The sequence below is a fragment of the Arvicola amphibius genome, chromosome 6 (assembly GCF_903992535.2).
Source record: "Arvicola amphibius chromosome 6, mArvAmp1.2, whole genome shotgun sequence".
Lineage (NCBI taxonomy): Eukaryota > Metazoa > Chordata > Mammalia > Rodentia > Cricetidae > Arvicola > Arvicola amphibius.
This window is the reverse complement of record NC_052052.2, coordinates 7,037,620-7,060,868: the sequence shown is the minus strand read 5'-3', so window position 1 is coordinate 7,060,868 and position 23,249 is coordinate 7,037,620. Positions and strand designations below refer to the sequence as shown.

The 23,249-nt window shown below is 41.4% G+C and overlaps 1 protein-coding gene across 5 annotated transcripts in view; it reads right to left on the bottom strand.

The window, feature by feature from the left end:
- Kif1b (kinesin family member 1B) overlaps positions 1-23,249 on the bottom strand; it is a 131,205-nt gene that overhangs the window by 103,686 nt on the left and 4,270 nt on the right. For all 5 annotated transcript variants that reach the window (XM_038332666.1, XM_038332661.1, XM_038332663.1 and 2 more), the window contains exon 2: positions 8,955-9,134. In XM_038332666.1, the coding sequence (XP_038188594.1) occupies positions 8,955-9,060 (106 nt within the window). In that variant the 5' untranslated portion in view covers positions 9,061-9,134. The remainder of the gene's footprint in view (positions 1-8,954; positions 9,135-23,249) is intronic.

The window sequence follows — 23,249 nt, the reverse complement described above, 5'->3', positions numbered from 1 at the left end:
TCTCAATGAAAAAAAAGGGGGGTCTCTCTGGAAAGTCCCCATCTTAATTGATCTGAGTAGCCCAAAGATTTGAACTGATAGTTGTGCCCTTCTATTTTATGACTGCACTTAAAGAAAAACACTGGGCAGTGGTGGCACACACCTTTAATCCCAACACTCATAGGCAGGTGAATCTCAGTGAGTTCAAGGCCAATTTTCAGAACAGCCAGGGCTACACAGAGAAATCCTGCCTCAAACCCCGTCCCCCCCAAAAGCCAAACTTAATCTAAAGTTATATCCAGATTGGACAAAAGTGTTATTGAACGAAACAGTACAACAGTAACTATGTTAACATGTACAGCACAGGTGACTCTTACAAAGACTGGGGACAGGCCAGACAGCCAAGGTCTAATTACAAGATAAAGGAGAGCCCAGGTAAGCAAGACAAATCTCCTTGCCTCAAAGACTTCAAAGCAATGAGAAAGATAAGGGGGGAAGGAGGGGGAACTGTGGCTGGTATGTAAAATGAAACAAAATAAACAAAAAAAACTTTTAAATAAAAAGAAATTAAGGAAACCAGTTATTCTGAGGACTGAATGAATAAACTCTGTAAATGCCTAAATAAGACAACTTATGTGTTTATTGTTTTGAATTAGAAATCACATTTTCTCCACAATTAAAAATATATAAAAAGTAAAGGTTTTTGGTTTTCCCTGTACATTATTTTGCCTCAAGTTTTTCACAGTGAGCAGGGCGGTGGTGGTGCACGCCTTTAATCCCAGCACTCGGGAGGCAGAGGCAGGCTGATCTCTGTGAGTTCGAGACCAGCCTGATCTACAAGAACTAGTTCCAGGATAGGCTCCAAAACCACTGAGAAACCCTGTTTCGAAAAACCAAAAAAAAAAAAAAAAAAAAAAAAAAAAAGTTTTTCACAGTGAAAGGGGTTCTCTGGTTTCTGGCCAGAACATGTCTGGGGAAACAATATATGTAGTTAACTCATATCCTCAATGTGTTCTCTGTCCTGCCAAAACAAAGGCTTCTAAGAAATGTCCAGCCTTTCCCCTCTCCTCTCTCCCTTATAAAGACGCCCAGCGCCAGGGCTTTTTAACAGGCACCGTACAACTTCAATTACTTACACTATATCCAAAACAAGACTTAAAAACTAAAGCTTTGTGCCCTCTGCTTGCTGAATGACAAAACCCAATTTCCTGTTTATGCCCACATCCCCACAACACTAACAACACAACTGTGAAGAGCATTTAGTCTACTACACGGCACAATCCTCGACATCAAACACTGGAGCTGTGGATGCCTGCCTTGCCTGACAGGAAGCAGATCAGCTCTCCAGCGCGCTAGCTAGCTCACACTCTGTCTCACACCTCACCAGGCTACCAAAACCAATCACAATGTCCATGCTAAGAACGCGGATTTTTAAACTGAACTCTAAAACGGAAAGCAGAAAGCAAAGACCAGATTTCCTAGCAGATCTTATTGTTGGGAGGGCACAGTGGCACACGTTTTTAATCCCAACACTCAGAAGCAGATACAGGCAGTTGAGTTCCAGGCCAGCCTAGTTTACACAGTTGCTCCAGCCAAGTCAAGGCAAAAAGAGATTTCCCATGGAAATCAGAAGACAGTATGGGGTTCCCTGGATCCAGGGTTCTGAGTCACCCACCCCAGTCTGAACCTGGTCCTCTGCAAGAGCAGCAAGTGCTCTGAACTGATGAGCCATCTCGCCAGCGCCCAGCTGTCTCTTGCTGAGTTGTTTTGGTATGGAAATAATTCAAATAAAATCGGTTCTTGGGCCAATGAGAAGCCTTGGCACTTGCCACCAAATCTGATGGCCCACATTTAATCCCCAGAATCCCCATGGAAGGAGAGACTCAACACCTAAAAGTTGTTCTCTGATCTCCACATATGCTCCATGGCACAAACACTGTTCCTACATACACACACACTAAACACACACAAACTAAGTAAATGAATAAACAAACAAATAAATAAATGTAATTTAATATTTTTAATGCAGTTCTTGGGCCAGCAAGATAGCTCAGCAGGTATGGGTACTTCCTGCACAAGCCTGATGAGTTGAGCTGCATCTCCAGAACCCGTGGATGGCAGGAGGAACAAAACTAGCACCCCATGGTTGTTCTCCACATAGGCACTACCGCAAAGCACACACATCCCACCCCACACACATACACAGGATAGAATAAGTTTGAATAAATGGATGAATGCAAAACAGTTCCAAGTACACAACAGAAAAAGCCCTATCCAACTTATGCACTATTATTTCTGACTTTAAACTTATATTGCTGACCAGCAAGATGGCTCAACCAGTAAAGATGCTTGCTGCTGAGCCGGACAAATTCAATCCCCGGAATCCACAAAGTAGGAAGAGAAATGACTCTCACAAGCTGTCCTCTGACCTCCATACATGTGCCATGGCATGCACACACGCACATGCACACACACACATGCACACACATACACACAATAAAATATAAAACAAAATAAAATGAATGCAAAAACATAAAACAAAACAAAACATTAAACTTTGGGCTGAAGAGCTGGCTCGGCAGCTAAGAGCACTGGATACTCTTCCAGAGGACTTGTGTTCAATTCCCAGCTCACAACTGTCTGCAACTTCAGTTCTAGAGGATCTAACACCCTCACACAGACATAAATGCAGGTAAAACATCAATGCACATGAAATAAAAAAATAATTAATTAAAAATTAAACTTAAACTCTGACTGAAAATAACTTTGGCACTAAGATTAACCACAAAAATTATTTTTCAAATTTCATCCTATAAGTATACATCATTCTATTCGATCCTTGCAAATAGTCGCAGAAGAGAAGGTTGAAAAGATATCAGCAACATCTTTTGTTTCCCCTATTTACTGATTCTGGAAACTGAAGCCTGTGCCTAACACATGGTACGTGGTGGCTGTATCAGTGAACTACAACAAGCTTAACATCTCCATTTGATAAAGGAAGACCAAGGCTCAAGTGTCTGAAGACAAAAGATGACATAAGAGAAGCACAGATCATAGGCACAAAACACCACTGTCAATCAAACTCCGGAAATCATGAGGTGTGGGTGGGGACTGAGTTTGGTTTCATATGGACTAAGCACCTGGTCTACCTGAGCTATCCCACTAGCTCTGGAATCACACTGCTTTGTTTTATGACAGGTTCTCATTATGAAGCTATGACTGGCCTCACACTCATTAAGTAGCCCAACCTGACCTGAAAATCCAGATCTCCTGCCTCAACCTTTCCTAAGGGCTGGCATTATAGGTCTAAGCCTGGATGAATCATGTGCCAAGGAATGGGGGAAGGCATTCAACAGACTATAAAGTGACAGACCACTTTACCTAAACTACAATGGTTTCACAACATGAGGGACGATCACTGTACAAGCTATGTTATTCTCACAGAAAATGGAGCAAATTAGAGAGTTCTATTTTTATTCTTAAAGGTATTATCTACAGTCAGGCACTGACAGTGCACGCCTTTAATCCCAGCACTCAGAAGGCAGAGGCAGGTGGATCTCTGTGAGTTTGAGGCTAGCCTGGTCTACAGAAAGAGTTCCAGAATAGCCAGGGCTACACAGAGAAACCCTGTGTCGGGGGCGGGGGGAGTTATCTGTCTGTCTATAATGATCAAAGAGAAAGGTAACAAATTCTATTTCCTGAACACTTCATTAAGGAAGATGCAATGGATATGAAACACAACCTCAGAATTCCTCCAAATTCATGAGACCACACTGCACAAGGTAAAAAACCTGTACTCTGACACTTTGTCCAAAGGCCAGGACTGCAATAGAGCAGTAAAGATGATCATCATAGCCAGATTAAGGAACCCTGAGAGAGTAAACAAAGCACGCTAATTCTGATCTGCTAAGAAGTAGATGAGTAAGGCTGGCTACATGCTCAGTAAAAGTGCCATGAAGCCTGACTCAAGCTTAATCCTTGGAGCCCACAAGGTACAAAGAAGGAATCAGCTCCCTAACTTGTCCTTTGACCTCCACACACACACAAATAAATAATATGTATATGGATAAATACCAAAATGTCTTTAGAATAACTATTCCAACACTACCCAGATTTTTCCTAATATAAAGAAAACAATTACAACACTGACAGTAATTCTGCTGCAAATGACTGTTAAATCAAAAGAATCCTCTTTTGTTTGTAGAAACAGCCAAGAGATACATCATCTCTTCCTCAATGTTGTGCTATAAATAGAACTCCACAGCAGGAACTTCTAAATAAACACACGATAGACCACACACACCAAAAACCAGGTTCCAACACTAATAATCTACTAATTTGTGTTCATAAACCCAACTAACCCTTCAAGGCAAGTAAATAAATAGAAGTGGAATACAGAACTACTTGTAATTTACCAAAACCAGTATTATTTTCTAGCACATACAAATATATCTCAACATGATATGCTCAAGTAATCAAATACAGTAATACTTTTTAAGCAAAATGGAAAACAAAAATAAGTGTACCCGTGGTCAGGATGTCACTCAGCACACACAAGCCCGCTGTCTGCCCCCAGCACCCTGTAGACTAGAAGACTGGTGATTGCCTCTAATTTCAGCATTCAGAAAGTGGAACAGGAGGATCAGAAAGAAGCTGAAACTGAAAACCATCCTCCACTACATAGTGAGTTAGAGGCCAGTCTGGGTTACAAGAGACAGTGTCTCAAAAAAAAAAAAAAAAAAGAGAGAGAAAGAGAAAGGGTTACTCCTGACACCTTGTCTATAAATGAGAGCACAATCTAATGCCCTTCTCTATGAAAAAGCAACGGATATAGCAGGACAAAGCCAGCAAGGTGGCTCGGTGAGCAAAGTGCTCTGCCATGCAAACTTGCTCCCTCAGTTCAAGATCCAGAACTCACGGAAAAGTCAAAGAAGTAAAGAATCTTCAAGGTTGTCCTCTGACCTCCACACCCACATAGTCACAAACATTTGCTACACACACACACACACACACACACACACACACACACTAAACAGATAAACAAATAAGTAGGTAAATAAACAAACTGGAAGGGGCTGAAGAAAGGCCAGAGTGGGAAAGGTTCACACAAAGTCAGTTCCCAAATACACAAGCCTGTGCCAAAGAAAGGTAGCCTTGAAGACCACAGTCCTTCCTGACCTTGACATTACTGAGAAAAGAGAAGGCCGCAGACAGTGCAGGATAGGGCCTGGAGAGGACCTGGACATTGTCTTACTTCTGAGAAACATTTAATCAAGTAGACTCGTGGCTTTAGAAATAAAGATTCCTTTCTCTGGAAAAGGAAGGAGCAAAAATACGGCAGAGAGATTTCAGAAGGAGCAGGCAATGAGGCAAGGCTGTGCCTTGGAAGACACGCCCTAACTTCTGCTGTGGACAGGCATAATGCACCCAACTTCTCTTTTTGCACGACTGATTTAGATTAATTCATGATAGATACATCATACAAACTTAAGAGCACTCCCTTCTACCAGTGTGTAGTGGCTCACAATTACAATCCCAGCACCAGAAGACTTAGGCCCACTACCATGGGTATGAGAAAAGTCTAGGCTACAGAGTGACACCTGTCTCAAAAGAGCAAAACAATAAAATGAAAGCATTCTTTTCTACATCAGTCTTTCCCAAACTTCCATAATGGCCAAGCCCTTCCGACAGCCATGTTCTCAGGAAGCAGATGTGGAGTGTCCTCCGTGCCAGTCGTGATTTGCGTCACTTGGTTCGGAATGCGTGTGTGTGGCTAGGAAAGCCTTTAAAATGCACCGCTAGGAATCAATTAAAAAGCCATTTCTATCCCACTGAACCTAAGAAGAAAGAAAAAAATTCTAAGATACCAGGCAAGAAAGACTGATAAACAAATGGATTTACCTAGGTCAAGGCACAGAATTCTATGAAACACATAGCAAAATCTTACAGTTCAGTCTTAAGCCTGTGAGAAAAACAGCTCTCCCCAGCTCCTCTTTGTCTGAGGGAATTAGTGTATGCTCACTGTCTCCAAACTTCCACATGTAACTCAAGCATGAATGTTAAAAGTTAAATCATTACTTTTCACCCATTTTCCTTTTTACTAAGTAATTAGACAAACAAAAGAAATGCATCTGAAGTGGAAGAAATGTGAGATAGGAAAGGATATTACTGAGCAAAGTCATTTTGTTCAGGACTCTAGCGTATTTAAGGCAGTAATATTTGCCTGTGCCAGAAAGTACTTCCTGAAACCACAGGGCACTTAAATAAAAAGGCTGCCAATAACCTTTCTGATTTTGCATAGTCCCCAAAGTATTCTTTATGCTTTTCTACTTTTTGATAAAAATTATTACAGAAGGGCAGGCACTCCACTGTACTCCACCTAAAATGAGCTATAATCCCATTATTTATTACCCAGGCAGGCCAATTTGCCAACCTTAACAGCCTTTAAGTATATAACACATATGGCTATTCTGTATCCATTTTTTTCAATAATTCATGTACAGGCTGGACGGTGTGGTACACACTTAATCTCAACATTCTCAAGAGGCAGAGGCAGGTGGATCTCTGTGAATTCGAGGCCAGCCTAGCCTACAAAGCAGTTTCCAGGACAGCCATGCCTGTTATACAGAGAAACCCTGTCTGGGGAGGAAAAAAAAAAAAGCATGTACCCTTTCAATCTAGGACTAGTCTTTTAGTAAGAACACTTGCTCTGCCGGGTAGTAGTGGGCGTGCCCTTAATCTCAAGGGAGGCAGAGGCAGGAAGATCTGTGAGTTCAAGGTCAGCCTGGTCTACAAGAGCTAGTTCCAGGACAGGCTCTAAAACTACAGAGAAATCCTGTCTTGAAAAACAAAAACAAACAAAAAACTACTTGTTCTTACAGAGGACTCAGGTTCAGGACCCAGCACTCATGTGATAGCTCACAACCATCTGTAACTCTAGTTTCAGGAGATCAAAAACCCTCTTCTGGTCTCCTCAATCATCAGGTATGTACATGGTACACGCAGGCAAAACACTCAGTCATACACATAAAATGTAACTTTTTTTTAAACGAATAGTCTTAATCTGTTTATTTCTCAAGTGCACCCTACAGCTGTCTCATTATTGACTTAGCCAATAATCCCAGGAAAATGGCTTCTTTTTACCTCCCCAGCAATGTGATTTCACACTCAGCCTTTTTGTTTGACTGTTTGTTACAAGACAGGGTTTCTCTGCATAGCCCTGGATGTCCTAGAATTTACTCTGTAGACCACGCTGGCCTCAAACTCAGATATCCACCTGCCTCTGCCTCCTGAGTGAGGGGATTAAAGGTATGTGTCACCACCACACAATCACACTCAGCTTTTCCTAAATAAGGACTCTAGACCCAAACTCAGGTCCGGGGCCTGCACAGGAAGCACTTTACTCACTGAGCTAACATCCGAGCTCGAATTTTTATTTTTAAGACAGGGTCTTACTCCATAACCAAAGCTAGCCTCAAACTCACCATCCTTCTGCATTAATCTCCTGAGTACTGAGATTACAGGTATACACCACTACACCTGGCTACATTTGCTCTTCTTAAAAACTTTAGTTTATGACAAGTATCACTTTGATCACTTTTATTTAGTATCATAAATTTTTTTGAGATTTGAGATTATAGCTCAGTTGGTTGAGTTCCTTTCTCATAGGCAGAAAGTCCTGGGTTCAACTCTCAGCATGGTATAAAGTCAGGTATGGAGGCACACGGCCTGTAGGTATTCATAAGGCAGAGGCAGGAGGATCAGAAATACAAGTTTGAGATCAACCTATGATATATAAGACCCAATCTTTTAAAAACACTTTTTTTTAAGGAAAAGAATTTAAAAGGGGGCTCATGGCACATGATTTGATTGCTCTGTATGGGAACCAACACTTAAAGAGCTTTCAGAAGAAAGAACTTTTGGTACTTGGCCAGATGATCAACACTGGCTGTTTTGTCTTGTTTTTTAAAAAGGAGAAAGTGAGCTGAGCAGCAGTCTCTGTCTCTCCGCCTCCCTCCCTCTAATTCCTGATTGTGGACGCAACACAGCCAGCAGCCTCCAGCCCCCTGAAGCTATGACCTTCTGGCCACAAGGGGATCGCACTGTTCTTTCCTTCAGTTGTTCTGGCAGGTATTTTGTTGCAGCAATGAAGAAAATAATTAACGTGGATGGATCACTAGCAACACACAGCTATTTTAGTATGTCACATTATTCCTATTGTAAAAGAACTCCTCTGTGAGGGTGTAGCAGTAATCAGTCTGAAAAAAAGTAATAACTCTGCTCTATTTACAAAGTAGACACTAAAAGATGGTGTCTACTTCTATCTAAAATGATATTTTGCGTATAGACCCAAATAAAATAATTTAGTAATACACGTGCAATGGAAACAGCTTAAGTCACTTTTCTCTAAGCAGTTTAATAGAGAACCAAGGTAGGAGGAAACGACTGTTGGAGTTTGTGTTGAACACAGTGCATTTCTCAAGATATGGTCACTAAATAACCGGCAACCTTGGAACTCACTCTGTAGCTCAGTCTAGCCTCAAACTTCTTCCTGCCTCAATGCCCCAAGATTTATAGGTGTGTGCCACCATGCCTGGCTGTACATTACAATCATAACCAACATACAAACCAAACATTGTAGTCAAAAAACATTTTAGCAAGCTCAAATTGCATTTAATAAAAGAAATAAAAATAATCTTGGGGCTTTAAAGTTATATTTTACTTCAGAATCTAGTAAAAAAAATCACTGCTTATACCTTTACTTCAACACTAGTGAAATTACTTAAGCTATTCATGCTCTCTCAAAGACAAAGGATGGAATTAACATCCTGTACTGCAGCAAATGGCCCTAAGTGGAAGCCATCCAAGGGGTCATTCTGAACAGCAAAGGTCAAAGCGTTAGGACTTATTCAGAGCACACTGAGAGGGAGGAAGGAAGGGAAGGGAAGCACAGGTGGAAAACAGCTTGTACTCACTGGTCGAATTGCCCTGCATCTGAATGATGCACTTGGACTCCTTGCTGGTCTCTCGGGAATTGAAGGGCCTCACGCGAACAGCTACCTTCACTGAGGCTCCCGACATTCTGGTGGCCTTATAATATATATGCAGTCCAGAGATAAAAATCAAATCTTCTTTTGAAGTTATGTTCAAGGCTCCTTTAAAAGAGAAACAGTGTACAAAAGGTGATTAGAATTAAGGGACGTGCAGGCTGACTCATGAGCGCGGCCGGCTCTATTTCTAAAGTCTGTCCTTTCAAGGCTGCAGATCTTACATTCCCAACAGTAACTTACCGAACAGGAAAGATGGAAGTTCCTTTTCTTATCTTATTATTTTTCTCAAACCCTAAAATGTCTCGAACTCAGAGATCCACCTGCCTCTGCCTCCCAAATGCTGGGATCGAAGGCGTGTGCCACCACTGCCCCAGTAAAAACACCATTTATTACTTTAAGGGAAGTTGACGGATTTTTCTCTACTTGACAATCTGAAACACTTGGTTCTGTGACACTTAAAACAAAAAGTAAAGAATGTCCTAGTGTGCTCCTTTACCTACGACAGACACTCTTTGACCCTCAAAGCCCCCCCGCACAACAATCAGGAGACTTGCCAGTGACTTGTGAGCGGAATCAAACTACTACACTCCACTACTGCAAAGACCATAGGAAAAACACAAACATGTCAGAGGAAGTTTCTCTCTCCACAGACTAAAACCAGTGCAAGCCCATAGGGAAGAAAATGAATGAAGAGTAAGCCATAAGTAATTTCCAAAAGAAACAACCAATAAGAAATTTTTATTCATTACAAAAACATCTTCAAGAAGAAACAACCAAAAAGCTAAAAAAGACAAAGTATTTATGAGTTTATCATAGAACCCAATAGGACTTTAAAATCTGACCAGCATTTTCTTTAAAAAAAAGTTCCCATATCAGAATTGAATCACATCTTTTTACTTTTTTGAAATTATTATTTTTTGAATTATCAATTTTGAACCACTGAGAAATTACATGCAAAGGTATATAAGCTAAATGTCTTTTTAAAATGTTTGAGATTATATCATTTTTACTCTTCTTTTCTCCCTCCAACCAATTTCTCCCACACTCCCACCCCCTCTTTCAAATTTATAGCTTTTATCTGTTATTTCAACTGTGTGTGTGCGTGTGTGCAGATTCTTAAAAATATAAATACACCTGCTCTGTATAACATTACTTCTATGAGTAAGTTTTCAGGGCTGAACATTTGGGACTGGATAATCAATTGGGATGCTCTTTCCTTATGAATATTCTTTCTCCTGCTCTCAGCATTCTTAGTTTGCCTATAGCTCCATGTTAACATGTCTCTTGGTGAGCCCGGTATGGTGGTGCACGCCTTTAATTCCAGCACTCGGGAGGAGGCAGCTGGATCCCTGTGAGTCCAGGACCAGTCTGGTCTACAGAGTGAGTTCCAGAACAGCTGTCGCTACCCAGAGAAACCCTGTCTCGAAAAACCCAGAAACAAAACAAAACATGCCCTTGGTGTCAGCCCTCTTAAGCTTATGTTTAGAAAGCTATGTTGCTGAGACTTCATGGATGTAGCTTCTTTGACTTTTCTAGGAGACAGAATCTCACAGCAAACTCCCTGCTCTTCTAGCTCTGACAATCTTCCTGCCCCCTTTCCACGATGATTCCTGAACCTTACATTCAAGAGCTGTGTTGTAAATATATCACTGGGATGGGGCTCCACAAAACTCTGCATTTGATCAGTTGTGGCTTTCTATAATGGTCTCCACCTGCTGCAGAGGATGTGATGGGTCCTTGCTGAGGGGCGAGAACTACAGCAGTCTGTGGGGAGAAGGATGACTATTTAGAATGTAACTAAGGAACACACTGGGATAGTAAAGTGGCAGTTATAGGTTCTCTTGCAAGATCTATGACTTCTACCACTAACGTGGGGTAGAGTGGACCAGGTTTCCAGTATCAGGCGCAATTTCCTTCTTGTTTTGTTTTGTTTCATTGAGGTGGGGGGTGCCTCTCTGTGTAGCCCTAGCTATCCTAAAACTCACTATGTACACCTGGCTGGCCTTGAATTCACAGAGAACTGCCTGCCTCTGCCTTCTGAATGAACAGGCCTTAAACCCAGTGAGTCCCAAGGATGTCCCTGTCTCCATCTTCCCAACATTGGGGTTACAAACACATGACACTCAGGTTTTTTGTGGTTTTTTTTTTTTAAACATGGTTTTGCAAATTGGATTCAGGTCCTCAGCATTTTACTGACTAAGCTATCTCTCCAGTCCTCTTTTCTGAGACAGGATTTCACTGCTGAGATCTGGCTAGACTGAAACTCACTGTGTAGACAAGGCTGGCTTCAAACTCACACAGATCTACATGTCTCTGCCTCCAAAGTGATAAGATTAAAAGAATGCCACCAGACCTGGCTCCATTTTTTCAAGACAAGGTTTCTTTGTGTAACAGACCTGGCTTTAGTGGAACTCAATCTATAGACCAGGCTCACCTAAACTCAGAGATCCACCTGCCTCTGCCTCCAGAGTGCTGGGATTAAAGGAGTGCACCACCGCCTTCAGGCTTATTTTCTTAATAACATCATCACTGTTTGAAATGGGAAATGTTTTCTCTCTGTCTCTCACACCAGTCCAAACTGCCCAGAAATCTCCTGTCATATGTATTAGTACGTAGAACAGTGTCTGGTGTAGGAGCCTGGGCAGTGTCCATTAAAGGATGGGAAAATAACCTGTTTCTTTGCTAGGTTCGATAGTTTTTGGTTACTGCAATGTTTTTGATATTAATCTTTTAATACACACATGTTGCAATGTTTCTTTCTAGTCTGTTTATTTTATTTTACATAAACTGAAGAGTTCTTAATATAGCAAATACTTCTGTAGCCACATTTATCAAATGAAAGCTTAGAGTTATAAACTTTCCCAATTAATGTTGCATATGCTATAGTCACCAGTTCAGTACTATCCCCCCGACACACCCACACCCACAAAAGAAAGCAACATGAGGAAAAAGTTACATATAAAAACATAGTTCAATATGGGTACAGTAGCATATGTCTGTAATTACAGCTACACAAGTAGGCCAGGAGGTTTGCTAGTTCAACACCAGTCTAGACTTGATCCATTAAGACCTCGTCTCCTAATAAAACTTTTAAAAGGGCTGGGGATGTAACTCAGTGATCCGAGTTCAATCACCAGATGGATGAATGATGGATGGACAGACAGACAGACAGACATAAAGGGGTGGGAAAAAGGAGAAAGGAGAAGGGAAGGAAAGAACAGATGAGAAAGACAAACCACATCAACATTTCAGCCCCACAGAACTTTGGCGTGTAACTATCATTTTAACTATTATGATGTCCGAAACTCAACCATCTCCCCAACTAGCAGTCTATCAATTCCCACCTTTTTTTCCTTTTTGGAAGCAAGGCCTCCCTCTCACATGTAGCCAAGGCTGGACTGGAATTCTCCACCCTCTTCTGCCTCAGTCTCCCTACCTCCTGTTCTCATCACCTGCACTCTGATATTAATCTGATATCAATATCTGATAACTCTGATCTGCCTAGGCCTCTCACAAAAATGAACTGTTCTCTGAGCTTTGTTTTCGTCCAATAGTCCTTTAGCAGGGCTGTACAAAACAGATCTGAGAAGCAATAAACCTAAGACAGCCACTGGCCAGTAGTCAACAGTCTTAAGGGAGGCATCAAGAACTGAATTTTTGTCTTTAACTTTTTATTACATTTGATTTATTTTGTGTGTCAGAGGACAATTTGTAGAAAACAGTTCCCTCCATCCACCATCTGGACCCTGAGAATGGAACTCTGGCACAGTATCTACACAACTGCTCTCCTGTGTGCTCTGACACACTATCTACACAACTGCTCTCCTGTGCGCTCCCTGACACACTATCTACACAACTGCTCTCCTGTGCGCTCCCTGACACACTATCTACACAACTGCTCTCCTGTGTGCTCCCTGACACACTATCTACACAACTGCTCTTCTGTGCGCTCCCTGACACACTATCTACACAACTGCTCTCCTGTGCGCTCCCTGACACACTATCTACACAACTGCTCTCCTGTGTGCTCCCTGACACACTATCTACACAACTGCTCTCCTGTGTGCTCCCTGACACACTATCTACACAACTGCTCTCGTTTGTGCTTCCTGACACACTATCTACACAACTTGAACCTCCCTCATGGGAGTGGGAGCTGGGCTGGCAGTCAGTGAGCCCCACAATCCGCCTTCTCCTTCCCTTGCAGCACTAGAACTACAGGCTTACGAGGCCATGCTCAGCTTGGGCAGGAGTTCTCAGGATCAAAACTCACGCACCCAAACTTATGCACGAGTCCAGCCCCCAGCTCCAGCTTCCTACACTATGACTTTCCACGCCACTCTTCCTTCCCAAGAGGCTACGACCAGAGTCAGAGGGCACCTCCATGTTCTAACCCGACTCCTTCACTCACCCACACTCGCATGCTTTTACAACTCCTCACTAGACCTCCCTTACAACAGACCCGCACATTCCAGAAAGCAGCAGTATTTCCTAAGCTCTTACAGCAAGAACTCTACTGTCACTTTACATGACTGCATGCTCTCAGGCTGATCTGCAATAGCTCTTCAAAGGGAACATCCCAGCCCCTTCAGAAATCACTTTGAACTTGGCCTGGGGGAGAGGCTCATATCATCTCAGCAAAGAAATTCAAAAACCAGTCAGGCACTAGCAGCATGTTTCTGTAATCCCAGCACTTGGGAAACTGAAGGTAAGAAGATCAAAGAGTTCAATTCAAAGTGATTCTCGGCTACGTAGGAGGATAAAGACCCTGTCACTCACACACACACACACACACACACACCCCAAATGTACAGTCTTAAATTCAAATACCATATCTTGATATCTTGTATAAAATATTCCAAGAGGGGGCTGGAGAGATGGCTCAGCGGTTAAGAGCACTGCCTGCTCTTCCAAAGGTCCTGAGTTCAATTCCCAGCAACCACATGGTGGCTCACAACCATTTGTAATGGGGTCTGGTGCTCTCTTCTGACCTGCAGGCATACACACAGACAGAATACTGTATACACAATAAATAAATAAATAAATAAATAAATAAATAAATAAATAAATATTTAAGAAATATTCCAAGATAACCAAAGAGTAGATAAGGATAAATTATTATTATTATTATTTACTATTATTGGTTTTTCAAGACAAAGTGTCTCTATGTAGCCTTAGCTATCCTGGAACTTGCTCTGTAGACAGAGCCTCAAACTCAGAGAGATTCACCTGCCTCTGGCTCCAGAGTGCTGGAACTAAAGGCGTGTGCCACTACCACCAAGTTTAATTTCTTCTTTTTTAAAAGATATATTTTCATGACTTTCAATTGTGTGTTCTCAACAACAACAAATCAAGCTAATAAACACAGAAGAAATTAGAATGCTTCTCTTTTCCAACTTAGGCAACATAAAGGCTTTCTGCCACAGTCAACAGTGGTTGCTAAAACATTACATAAAAGAGTGGTAATTCGTTCTGTCATTAATAGAAACAGGACATGTTTCCTGGTGTCCTATAAAAGGAAATACACCGCACACCTACCTACCACCTACTGACCTACTACCTACTGCCTAGAAAGTATTCTGACCCCTACCCCCTAAGAAGAAAAACCGATAGAATCAAGCCTTAGAAATTCACCATTCTGCAAGACACAAAAAGTAAGAGAATCTGGATAACACATCAAAGACATCATCCAGATCCAGAACACAGGAGAAGACACTCAACAAGTCACCCAGCTTTTTCAAACAGAAAAACTAGGAGAAGGAGACTGTAAAAGGGACACCATTTATCAACCAATTGAAATGTTTTTAGTCAAGAAAACCTGTAAAAACATTTTTCCAGATAACCAGGAATAGAAAAATAAATGCTAAAATGTTGATTGTTATGTGAATACTTAGATGTTTTTAAGTGTTTCTTTTTTGTGTGTTCTACCCAGGGCCTGGTAAAGTACTCAAAGCTTCTGCCTTAGAAATAAAACAGAAAACACTGAACGTTCTAGCTCAACTCTTGACATGACTTACAACTATGAACTAAAACAAAAATATCCTTAACATCCTCAGTCATTCTGCAGCAGGCTTAATTCCCCTCCCTAAATATTCTGCCAGATTTCATTCAACCTCACACAACCAAAGTCAAAGTAGCTCTCATCGAAATACAAGTTTGCTTCCTCTATCCATCTAATCCAATAAAATACAATGAGTAAAAAAAACTTTCCCACAACAGAAACATGCAAAAATACATAAAATATAATACTTTTTAATTTAACTCTGTGGTAAAACTGAGAATATCTTGACAAATGAGTTAAAATTTTATACAGTAATTGAGATTACAGTTAAGTGAACTACAAAGAGTTACTGTGTAAACTACCTACAACTATAGTCTTCTGTAAAAGATGTCCATCAGGGAACTACAACTTAAATCCCAGTACTCAGGAATACTCAGAAGTCGGAGGCAGGGACAGACAAATCTGTATGATCTGGTCTACAGAGTTGAGTTCCAAGCCAGCCAAGACTAAACAGTGAGACCTTTTCTTAAAAACCAAACAAACACCTGTCCCAGAGGCAGGGAGGCAGGGACAGAGGGATCTGTGTGGCTCGCTGGCTAGCCAACCAACCTAATCATAAACTTCGGAAAATGAAATACCTTGTCTCAGAAACAATGGATGACTCCCATGAAACCACTGTAGTATGAAGAGAGGCCGCTTGTTGGCTCCTGGACACTTAGCCCCAAAATAATCACACAGAAACCATATTATTTAAAGTATTGTTTGGCCCATTAGCTCTAACTTCTTACTGGCTAACTCTTACATCTTAATTTAACCCATTTCCATTAATCTGTGTATTACCATGTGGCAGTGGTTTACCAGGTAAAGTTCCCAGCATCTGTCTCTGGTTGTGGCTCCGTAGCTTCTCCCTGACTCCGCCCTTCTTTCTCCCAGTATTCAGTTAGTCGTCCGTTCCCCCCCACACACCTATGTTCTGCCCTACTATAGGTCCAAAGAAGTTTCTTCATTCATTAATGATAATCATAGCATACAGAGGGAAATCCCACATCAAACCACTCCTAAGGATGTTCTCTGACTGCACATATATGTACACACTAACACATATATACACACAACAGGTCATGATCTGTACTCTAAGTTACTTAAGCTCCCCAGTTCTAGACTGCCTTACTGACTAGTTTTCTTTCCTTATGGCATAGTTAGAAGCAGAAGAAAAGTAGAATGGAGCAAAACTTCCAGAAGCATTCACTAAAGGGACAATAAAACACTGAAATTTACCATTTGAATATTTCTCAAATTTTGTCTGTTTATCTTTAATCTTGTCAGATTCCCATTTGTTCTCAGAAGCAACATGGATTATTAGGTGTAAGGAAAAAAACAAATGGATTCTTCTGCAAGGAAACAGGAATGAGTACTTGTTTATTATGAATAATACCAGATGTGTTGGCTAGTGTTTTGTCAACTTGACCAAGCTAGAGTCACTGAGGGGGTCCTCAGTTGAGGAAATGCCCCCATAAGATCAGCTGTAAGCAAGCCTGTATCCTCCTAATAGATGACTAGTTGGAAAGGGCCCAGTTGACCCTGGGGGAGGAAGTCCTGGGTTGGGTAAGAAAGCAAGCAGTCACCTGCCTCCCACTGGTGGTCCCCATCAGTTCCCCCTCCTGGTTTCTGCCCCAAGCTCCAGCCTTGGCTTCCCCTGGTGAAGACACATAACTTGTAAGCCAAAGAATTCTCTCTGCCCTACCTGTGTTTATTAAAGGTCTTTACCACAGCAATAGAAAACCAAACAAACACACCAGGCTGTTTTGATTTATTTGGGGTTAATTTATTTTTGTCATATTCATCTTCTATAGAAAACATGTAAGATTATATTACTAAAAGAGATTAGTTCACTTCATTCTCTCTTCTTAAAAAGCATTATTTAGGGGGCCTGAGAAATGGTTCAGCAGTTTGGAGCTCTTGTTGCTCTTCCAGAGGACCTGAGTTCAATCCCCAGCACCCACATGGCAGTTTCTTACCAGCTGTAATTGAAGTCCCAAAGGAGCCAATGCCCACTTCTGGTCTCCATAGGTACTGCATAAGCACAGTGCACAGACAAACATGCAGGCAAAACACACATACACACACAAAAAAATAAAATGTAAAAAGAAAATTTTAAAAACAGATTTTAACCAAGAAAGAGTCTTTTAAAATTACTAGGAATAAGACAGGCAGTGGGGGTACATGTGTTTAGTCCCAGCACTCAGGAGGCAGAGGCAGGCGGATCTCTGTGAGTTCAAAGACAGCCTGGTCTACAGAGTGAATTCCAGGACAGCCAGGGATACACAGAGAAAGCCTGTCTTGAAAAACAAAACAAATTACTATGAATAGAAGCTCACTGAAAGAAGCTGGGGAGGCCAGGTGGTGGTAGCTCATGCCTGTAATCCCATCACTAGGAAGGCAGAAGCAGGCAGATATCCGTGAGTTCGAGGCCAGACTGGTCTACAAAGCAAGTTCCAGGACAGCCATAGCTGTTACACAAAGAAACCCTGTCTTGAAAAAAAGAAAGAAAAAAAAGGAGGAGGAGGAGGAGGAAGAGGAGGAGGAGGAAGAGGAGGAGGAGGAGGAGGAGCTAGACAGAAGAACCGTAGTATAGGAGAAGTTGATGAGGAGTATCTTCGCTGGCTTCTTCTCCTTCTCCCGCCTCCATCCTCCGCCTCCTCCTGAAGAAGAAGAAGAAGAAGAAGAAAACAGCAGCAACAGCAGCAGCAGCAGCAGCTGGAGAGATGGCTTAGCAGTTAAGAGCACTTGTTGGCCTTACAGAGGATGGAGGTTTGACTCTTGGTATAGAGACAAAGGCTCACAGCACTCTGTAACTGCAGGGGATCCCACACTTCTGATTTCCATGGGCACCAGGCACATAAATAATAAAATAAATAAGAGTTTTCTAAGAAGTTCACTGAGATGCTTAAAGTTTAGGACTGGGTTGGTGCTTGCTTCAGCGACAACCTTAATCAAGTTTTCCTGAGTTCATTATACTAAGGTAATTTCTATTTCAAAAAAGAAATTATTAGCCGGGCGGTGGTGGCACACGCCTTTAATCCCAGCACTCGGGAGGCAGAGGCAGGTGGATCTCTGAGTTCGAGGCCAGCCTGGTCTACAAGAGCTAGTTCCAGGACAGGCTCTAGAAACTACAGGGAAACCCTATCTTGAAAAAAACCAAAAAAAAAAAATTATTATAAGCTCAATTTTCTGGAGCAATAAGCTGATATCAAGAAATTTAAAAGACAATCCTTTCCAATGAACTTTTAATTGGAAAAATATTTTTTATTTTATTATTTTTGAGACAGGATCTAACCATGTTGCCCTGACTAGCCTGGAATTTCAAAACCCAGGCTGGCCTCTAATTCACAAAGATCCCCCTGCCTCTGCCTCCTGAGTGCTGCAATTAAAGACATGTACTACCATGCCTGTGACTGAACTATATTTTCAAAAAATGAATTGTAATTTAAAGACTAAAGAAAGAAAAAAGGCATGGGAAGTGGTGCACACCTGTAGTCAAGGCATTGGGTAGTAAGAGCAGATCAGGAATTCAAGGTTATCTTAGACGCGAGCTCTAATCTGGGCTGCATGAGATCTTGCCTCAAAAGAAAAAAAAAGAATAAGCTAGTCAGGTATCTCATTCACTTGAAGAGTGAAGGCAGGCTTGGAAAAACAGGATTTAAGAGCAGCCTCTACTACACAGGAGTTGAAAGCTAGCTTATACTGAATTAAACTACGTTTCCAAAAGAATAAATGTAGTGGTATTTTGTTTATAATCTAATAAAGCTCGTCTGAAGATCAGAGAGCAGAGCTACACCACTAGTTAGTCATAGAGGTCAGGCAGTGGTGGCACACACCTTTAATCCCAGAACTCGGGAGGCAAAGGCAGACAGATCTCTGTAAGTTCAAGGCCACCCTGGGCAACACAATGTGTCTAAAGGAGAAGCAGAGCTCACACAAAGGTGATCCCAGCACTAGGGAGGTGGAGACAGAAGTAACATGGCTGGGCAGAGAGAGGAAAATAAAATGAGAGGAGACAGGCGCTCAGATACAGTCTGGAGATGGCAGTCTAGGATTCGTGGAGACAGGATTGCCCTTTTGGTCTGACACTGGTAGAGGTAAGAACTCTCTAGTGACGGGCCACTCTGCTTCTCTGATCTTCAGGTAAGCTTTTTTTGTTAGATTACAAATAGAATATCACTACAAATAAACATATCACAAAATGAAGTAAATCTCTACAATAGAGCCCCATTTAAGATGCTATAAATAGATGCTGGAGAGATGGTTCAACAGTTAAGGGCACTGGTGGCTCTTCCAAGCACCCACTTGGCAGCTCACAGCTATGACTTCAGTTCTAGGGGACCTGACAGACATATATGCAGACAAAACACCAATACAGATTAAAATAAATAGATACTATTAATAATTCCTTTCTATGTAACATTTACGCATTTCTCTATCCGATAACTTCCATAAATACCAAGCAGGTGTTAGGACCATGGCTATACCAGTAAAATGGCTCCAAATATGTAAGAATTTGTGTGTGTGTGTACAAGAGACAGACACTTGATCTTTGGTCTTTAGTCATTCTGTGAGACGGGAATGCTGCCTTTTGCATCCTAACTCAATGCCAGGAGTCAGTTTACACAGGAATAGTCTCCAACAGATCAGATTTTCAATCTCCAATTGCCTGAACAGGCTCAGCCAGGCTTCCCAACTGTTTTCTTTAAACCACTGTCTAAAATAAACTGATACAATTTTTAGACTTACCAAACATATGTCCTCCTGCCTCTGCAACTGTGAAATCAAGAATCTTCCTTTGCACTGCTGACATGTTTTTGTGGTTTTTTTTCTCTCTCTCAAGAAATGTCTCAAGAAACAACTTGGAGTTGGAAATATAGCTCAGTTGTATGTAGAGTACTTGTCTCAGATTCACAAAGTCCTGGATTCCACCCCCAGCCTGGGAGTTTAGGGGAGGCACCCAGGGACTGAAGAACAATAGTCCCTATGGTTCATCAGCTTGAAATAAACTATTCTAAATGGAAGTCAGAATAGATTTTTTTAAAAGGGACAAGATTTGATTAGTTAATATTAAATCTATCCAGAAGTGAACTAGCTTTAATGACTAACCATATTCTAGAGATTTTTAGAGAAAAGAGGAAGCAGATATGAAACTCTGCCACTCAGACTCCAACATTCCACTACCATTCTCCTATGATCCAAATAAACGGTGACTATTCCCGAATCTGTCCCGCAGAAAATGAGTTCACCTTAATATGATACAAAAAATGGCAAATTTTAAACAAAAGACAATTCAAATGTATTAACACTTATTTCTGAAATCAGCTTCTCATCACACCTATATACCTGGGTGATAACTCACCTTTGGAGGCAAGAAGGAAGAGCCAACTTTTCCATGGGCAACAAAGTATAACATGATAAGCTGATCTGAATTTAATATGTTTTCTTTTAGATGAAAACACAAAATAAGGTATTGCAGGCTTTCCCCAAGATAGAACCATGAGTTTTGGCTTGATTTTCACTAATCTTTATATAAAATTGTACATTTAAACCACACCAGTTATATTTTTCACTGAAAACAATTCAGTTATACTATATTTCCAGCTTTGTGTGTGTGTGTGTGTGTGTGTGTGTGTGTGTGTGTGTGTGTGTGCGTGTGTGTCTATGCACACACACACAGCCGTGCGGTGGTCAGAGGAAAACTTGTTTAAGTGAATGCTGGAACTAGAACTCAGGTCACCAGGCTTAGTGGCAAGTGCCTTTACCGACTGAGCTATCTTGCCAGCCTGTGGATTAGTCTGTCTAAGGGATCTTTTGTTTATTTGGTTGTTTTTGTTTTTTCGAGACAGGGTCTCACTATGCAGCTGTGGCTGTCCTGGAACTCACTAAGTTAACCAGACTGGCCTTGAAATAACAGAGACCCTCTTTGTACAGGACGACCAAACACCTTTCAATTAGACCAGTGGTTCTCAACCTGTGGGTCTCAACCTCTTTGGTGGGGTCATCTAAGACCATCAGAAAACACAGATACTTGCATTACAATTCATAACAGTAGCAAAATTACAGTTATGAAGTAGCAACAAAAATATTTTTATGGTTGGGGTCACCACAACCCGAGGAACTGTATTAGAGGGTTGCAGCCTTAACGGAGGTTGAGGACCAGGCTCACCTCCTCCTACCGCAGTCTCCGAGTGCTGCTGGCTTTATAGGCATGCCTACCACACCTGATCCACTTCAGAATTTAGCATCGGAAAAAGTGTCTCTTGACAAACCATTAACATTTTTTGCCAGATTAAAAACCCTATGATTAATATTTTCCTTTTTGCTTTGATTTCTAAATGTTTCAAAACTAAACTAAAACACATTAGCCAGGCAAGCTATATTTTAGTTATCTCTCAGTACACAGATTTTTTTATTTATTTTTAACAACTTTATCATATATATGGAGCTTATAGTAATTTGCTCAAATACTTTCCAAAGGCAATTCATGATACAAATTTTTTAAAGAAATCTTTTTTAATTATTTTTATTTCATGTTTATTCATGTTTTTGCCTGAATGTATGTCTGTATGAGGGTGTCAAATTCCCTGGAACTGGAGTTACAGACAGTTGTGAGCTGCCATGTGGGTGCTGGGAATTGAACCCAGGTCCTCCGGAAGAGCAACCAGAGATGTTAACCACTGAGCCATCTCCCAAGCCCTCATATTACAAATTATAAGTAAACAAAATTGTATTTTAACTGGGATACATAGTTATGCGGTCCAAGTGCTAGTTCTTAAAACCAAACAATAAAGCAATACTTTAAAAGTTATACAAAACTTTGTGTGCAATGAGCTTGAAACTGTGTAAATGGACAGAAATGCAGGGGACCCAGTAGGTGACACCAGCAACACAAAACAAAAGAAGACAAAAGTTCAAGAGCAGAACAACTTAAGTGAGCAATAGTTCCAGAATGTGATATAAAACGTGCATGCCATTCCACCTTCACCTCGCAATAAAGGCTGGAACCCTGAACAAGAACAGTATCCAAGATATACCTAGATTCCCTAGGATCTAGAATCACTCATGCTGGGGTGGCAAAAAGAGAAAATGCCATCATAACTGACTGTGATAAACAAGAGAAAGGGAACAGTAATGAAGAAGAAATCTTTCTCTCCTTATCACTTAATTTTTTTTAATAGAAAAGACTCGCACTTTTGCATGATTAATCAATGCATTGCATACATATGGGAACCCCTGTCTTGGAGGCAGTCCCATTCTAGTGGGAAAGAGGCATTAAAGTGTGAGCTACTGTGAATGTCACTGAAGGGAGGGAAGTCAAGTCAAGAAGGAGACGTGCTGTATGTAGCTACGCAGCTAAGTCGAGGAGGCTTTGGTGAAGTGCTGAGATCTAAGCGAAAATCTAAAAGAGGTGAAAGAGTTAGCCAAGCAGATTAGAGAGAAAGAACAATCCAGGCTAAAGACAGAGCATGAGTCCTAAGGTAGAACTCGCCAGGAATGTTCAAGGAACAGTGGGGGAAAGTCAGCAAAGGAGAAATAAGAGCAACCAGTGAAACAAATCCCAAAAGATTAGGAGCCAGTGATACACAGAGCACATGCCAAGGGATTAGCTGCAGTTGGGGGAAGATAACCTTTCTCAGGCTGGAGAAGAGAAGGAGGGCAGGGAGGATTGTCAGAAGAGGAAGGGAAGACTGAAGAAGCTCATGCCTTTTCTCTAGGAGGTAGTAGATATATATTCTGCTAAGCAGAGGCAGTGGGAGACTTAAGCCACACTGTGAACAGCCTGAGAGGACACCAAGCAGACCTGTTTCAGCAAACATCAAAGACGAACTGAGGGACTCCATACGGATGCTGGCACTAATCCCCAGCCCTGTGAAGCTTCTCCATGAAATCAGAGTAAGAACAGAAGGTATGGATGCAGGAATGACTCAAGCTGTCCTTCAGAAGAGCAAAGGATTTAAAACAGCCAATGGTAATATTGTAAGAAGAGCTGGAGCAATAAACGTAAGCCATGACAGTACGGGAGAAGAAGAAACTAAGAGCCTTGGAGACCTAACATGGAATACACAAGCAGAGACTACAGAAGAGGGGGCTCTAAATTATCGGGGTGAGACCTGAAAGAGATGACATGTTAAAAGATGTGGCAAAGGGGCTGGAGAGATGGCTCAGTGGTTAAG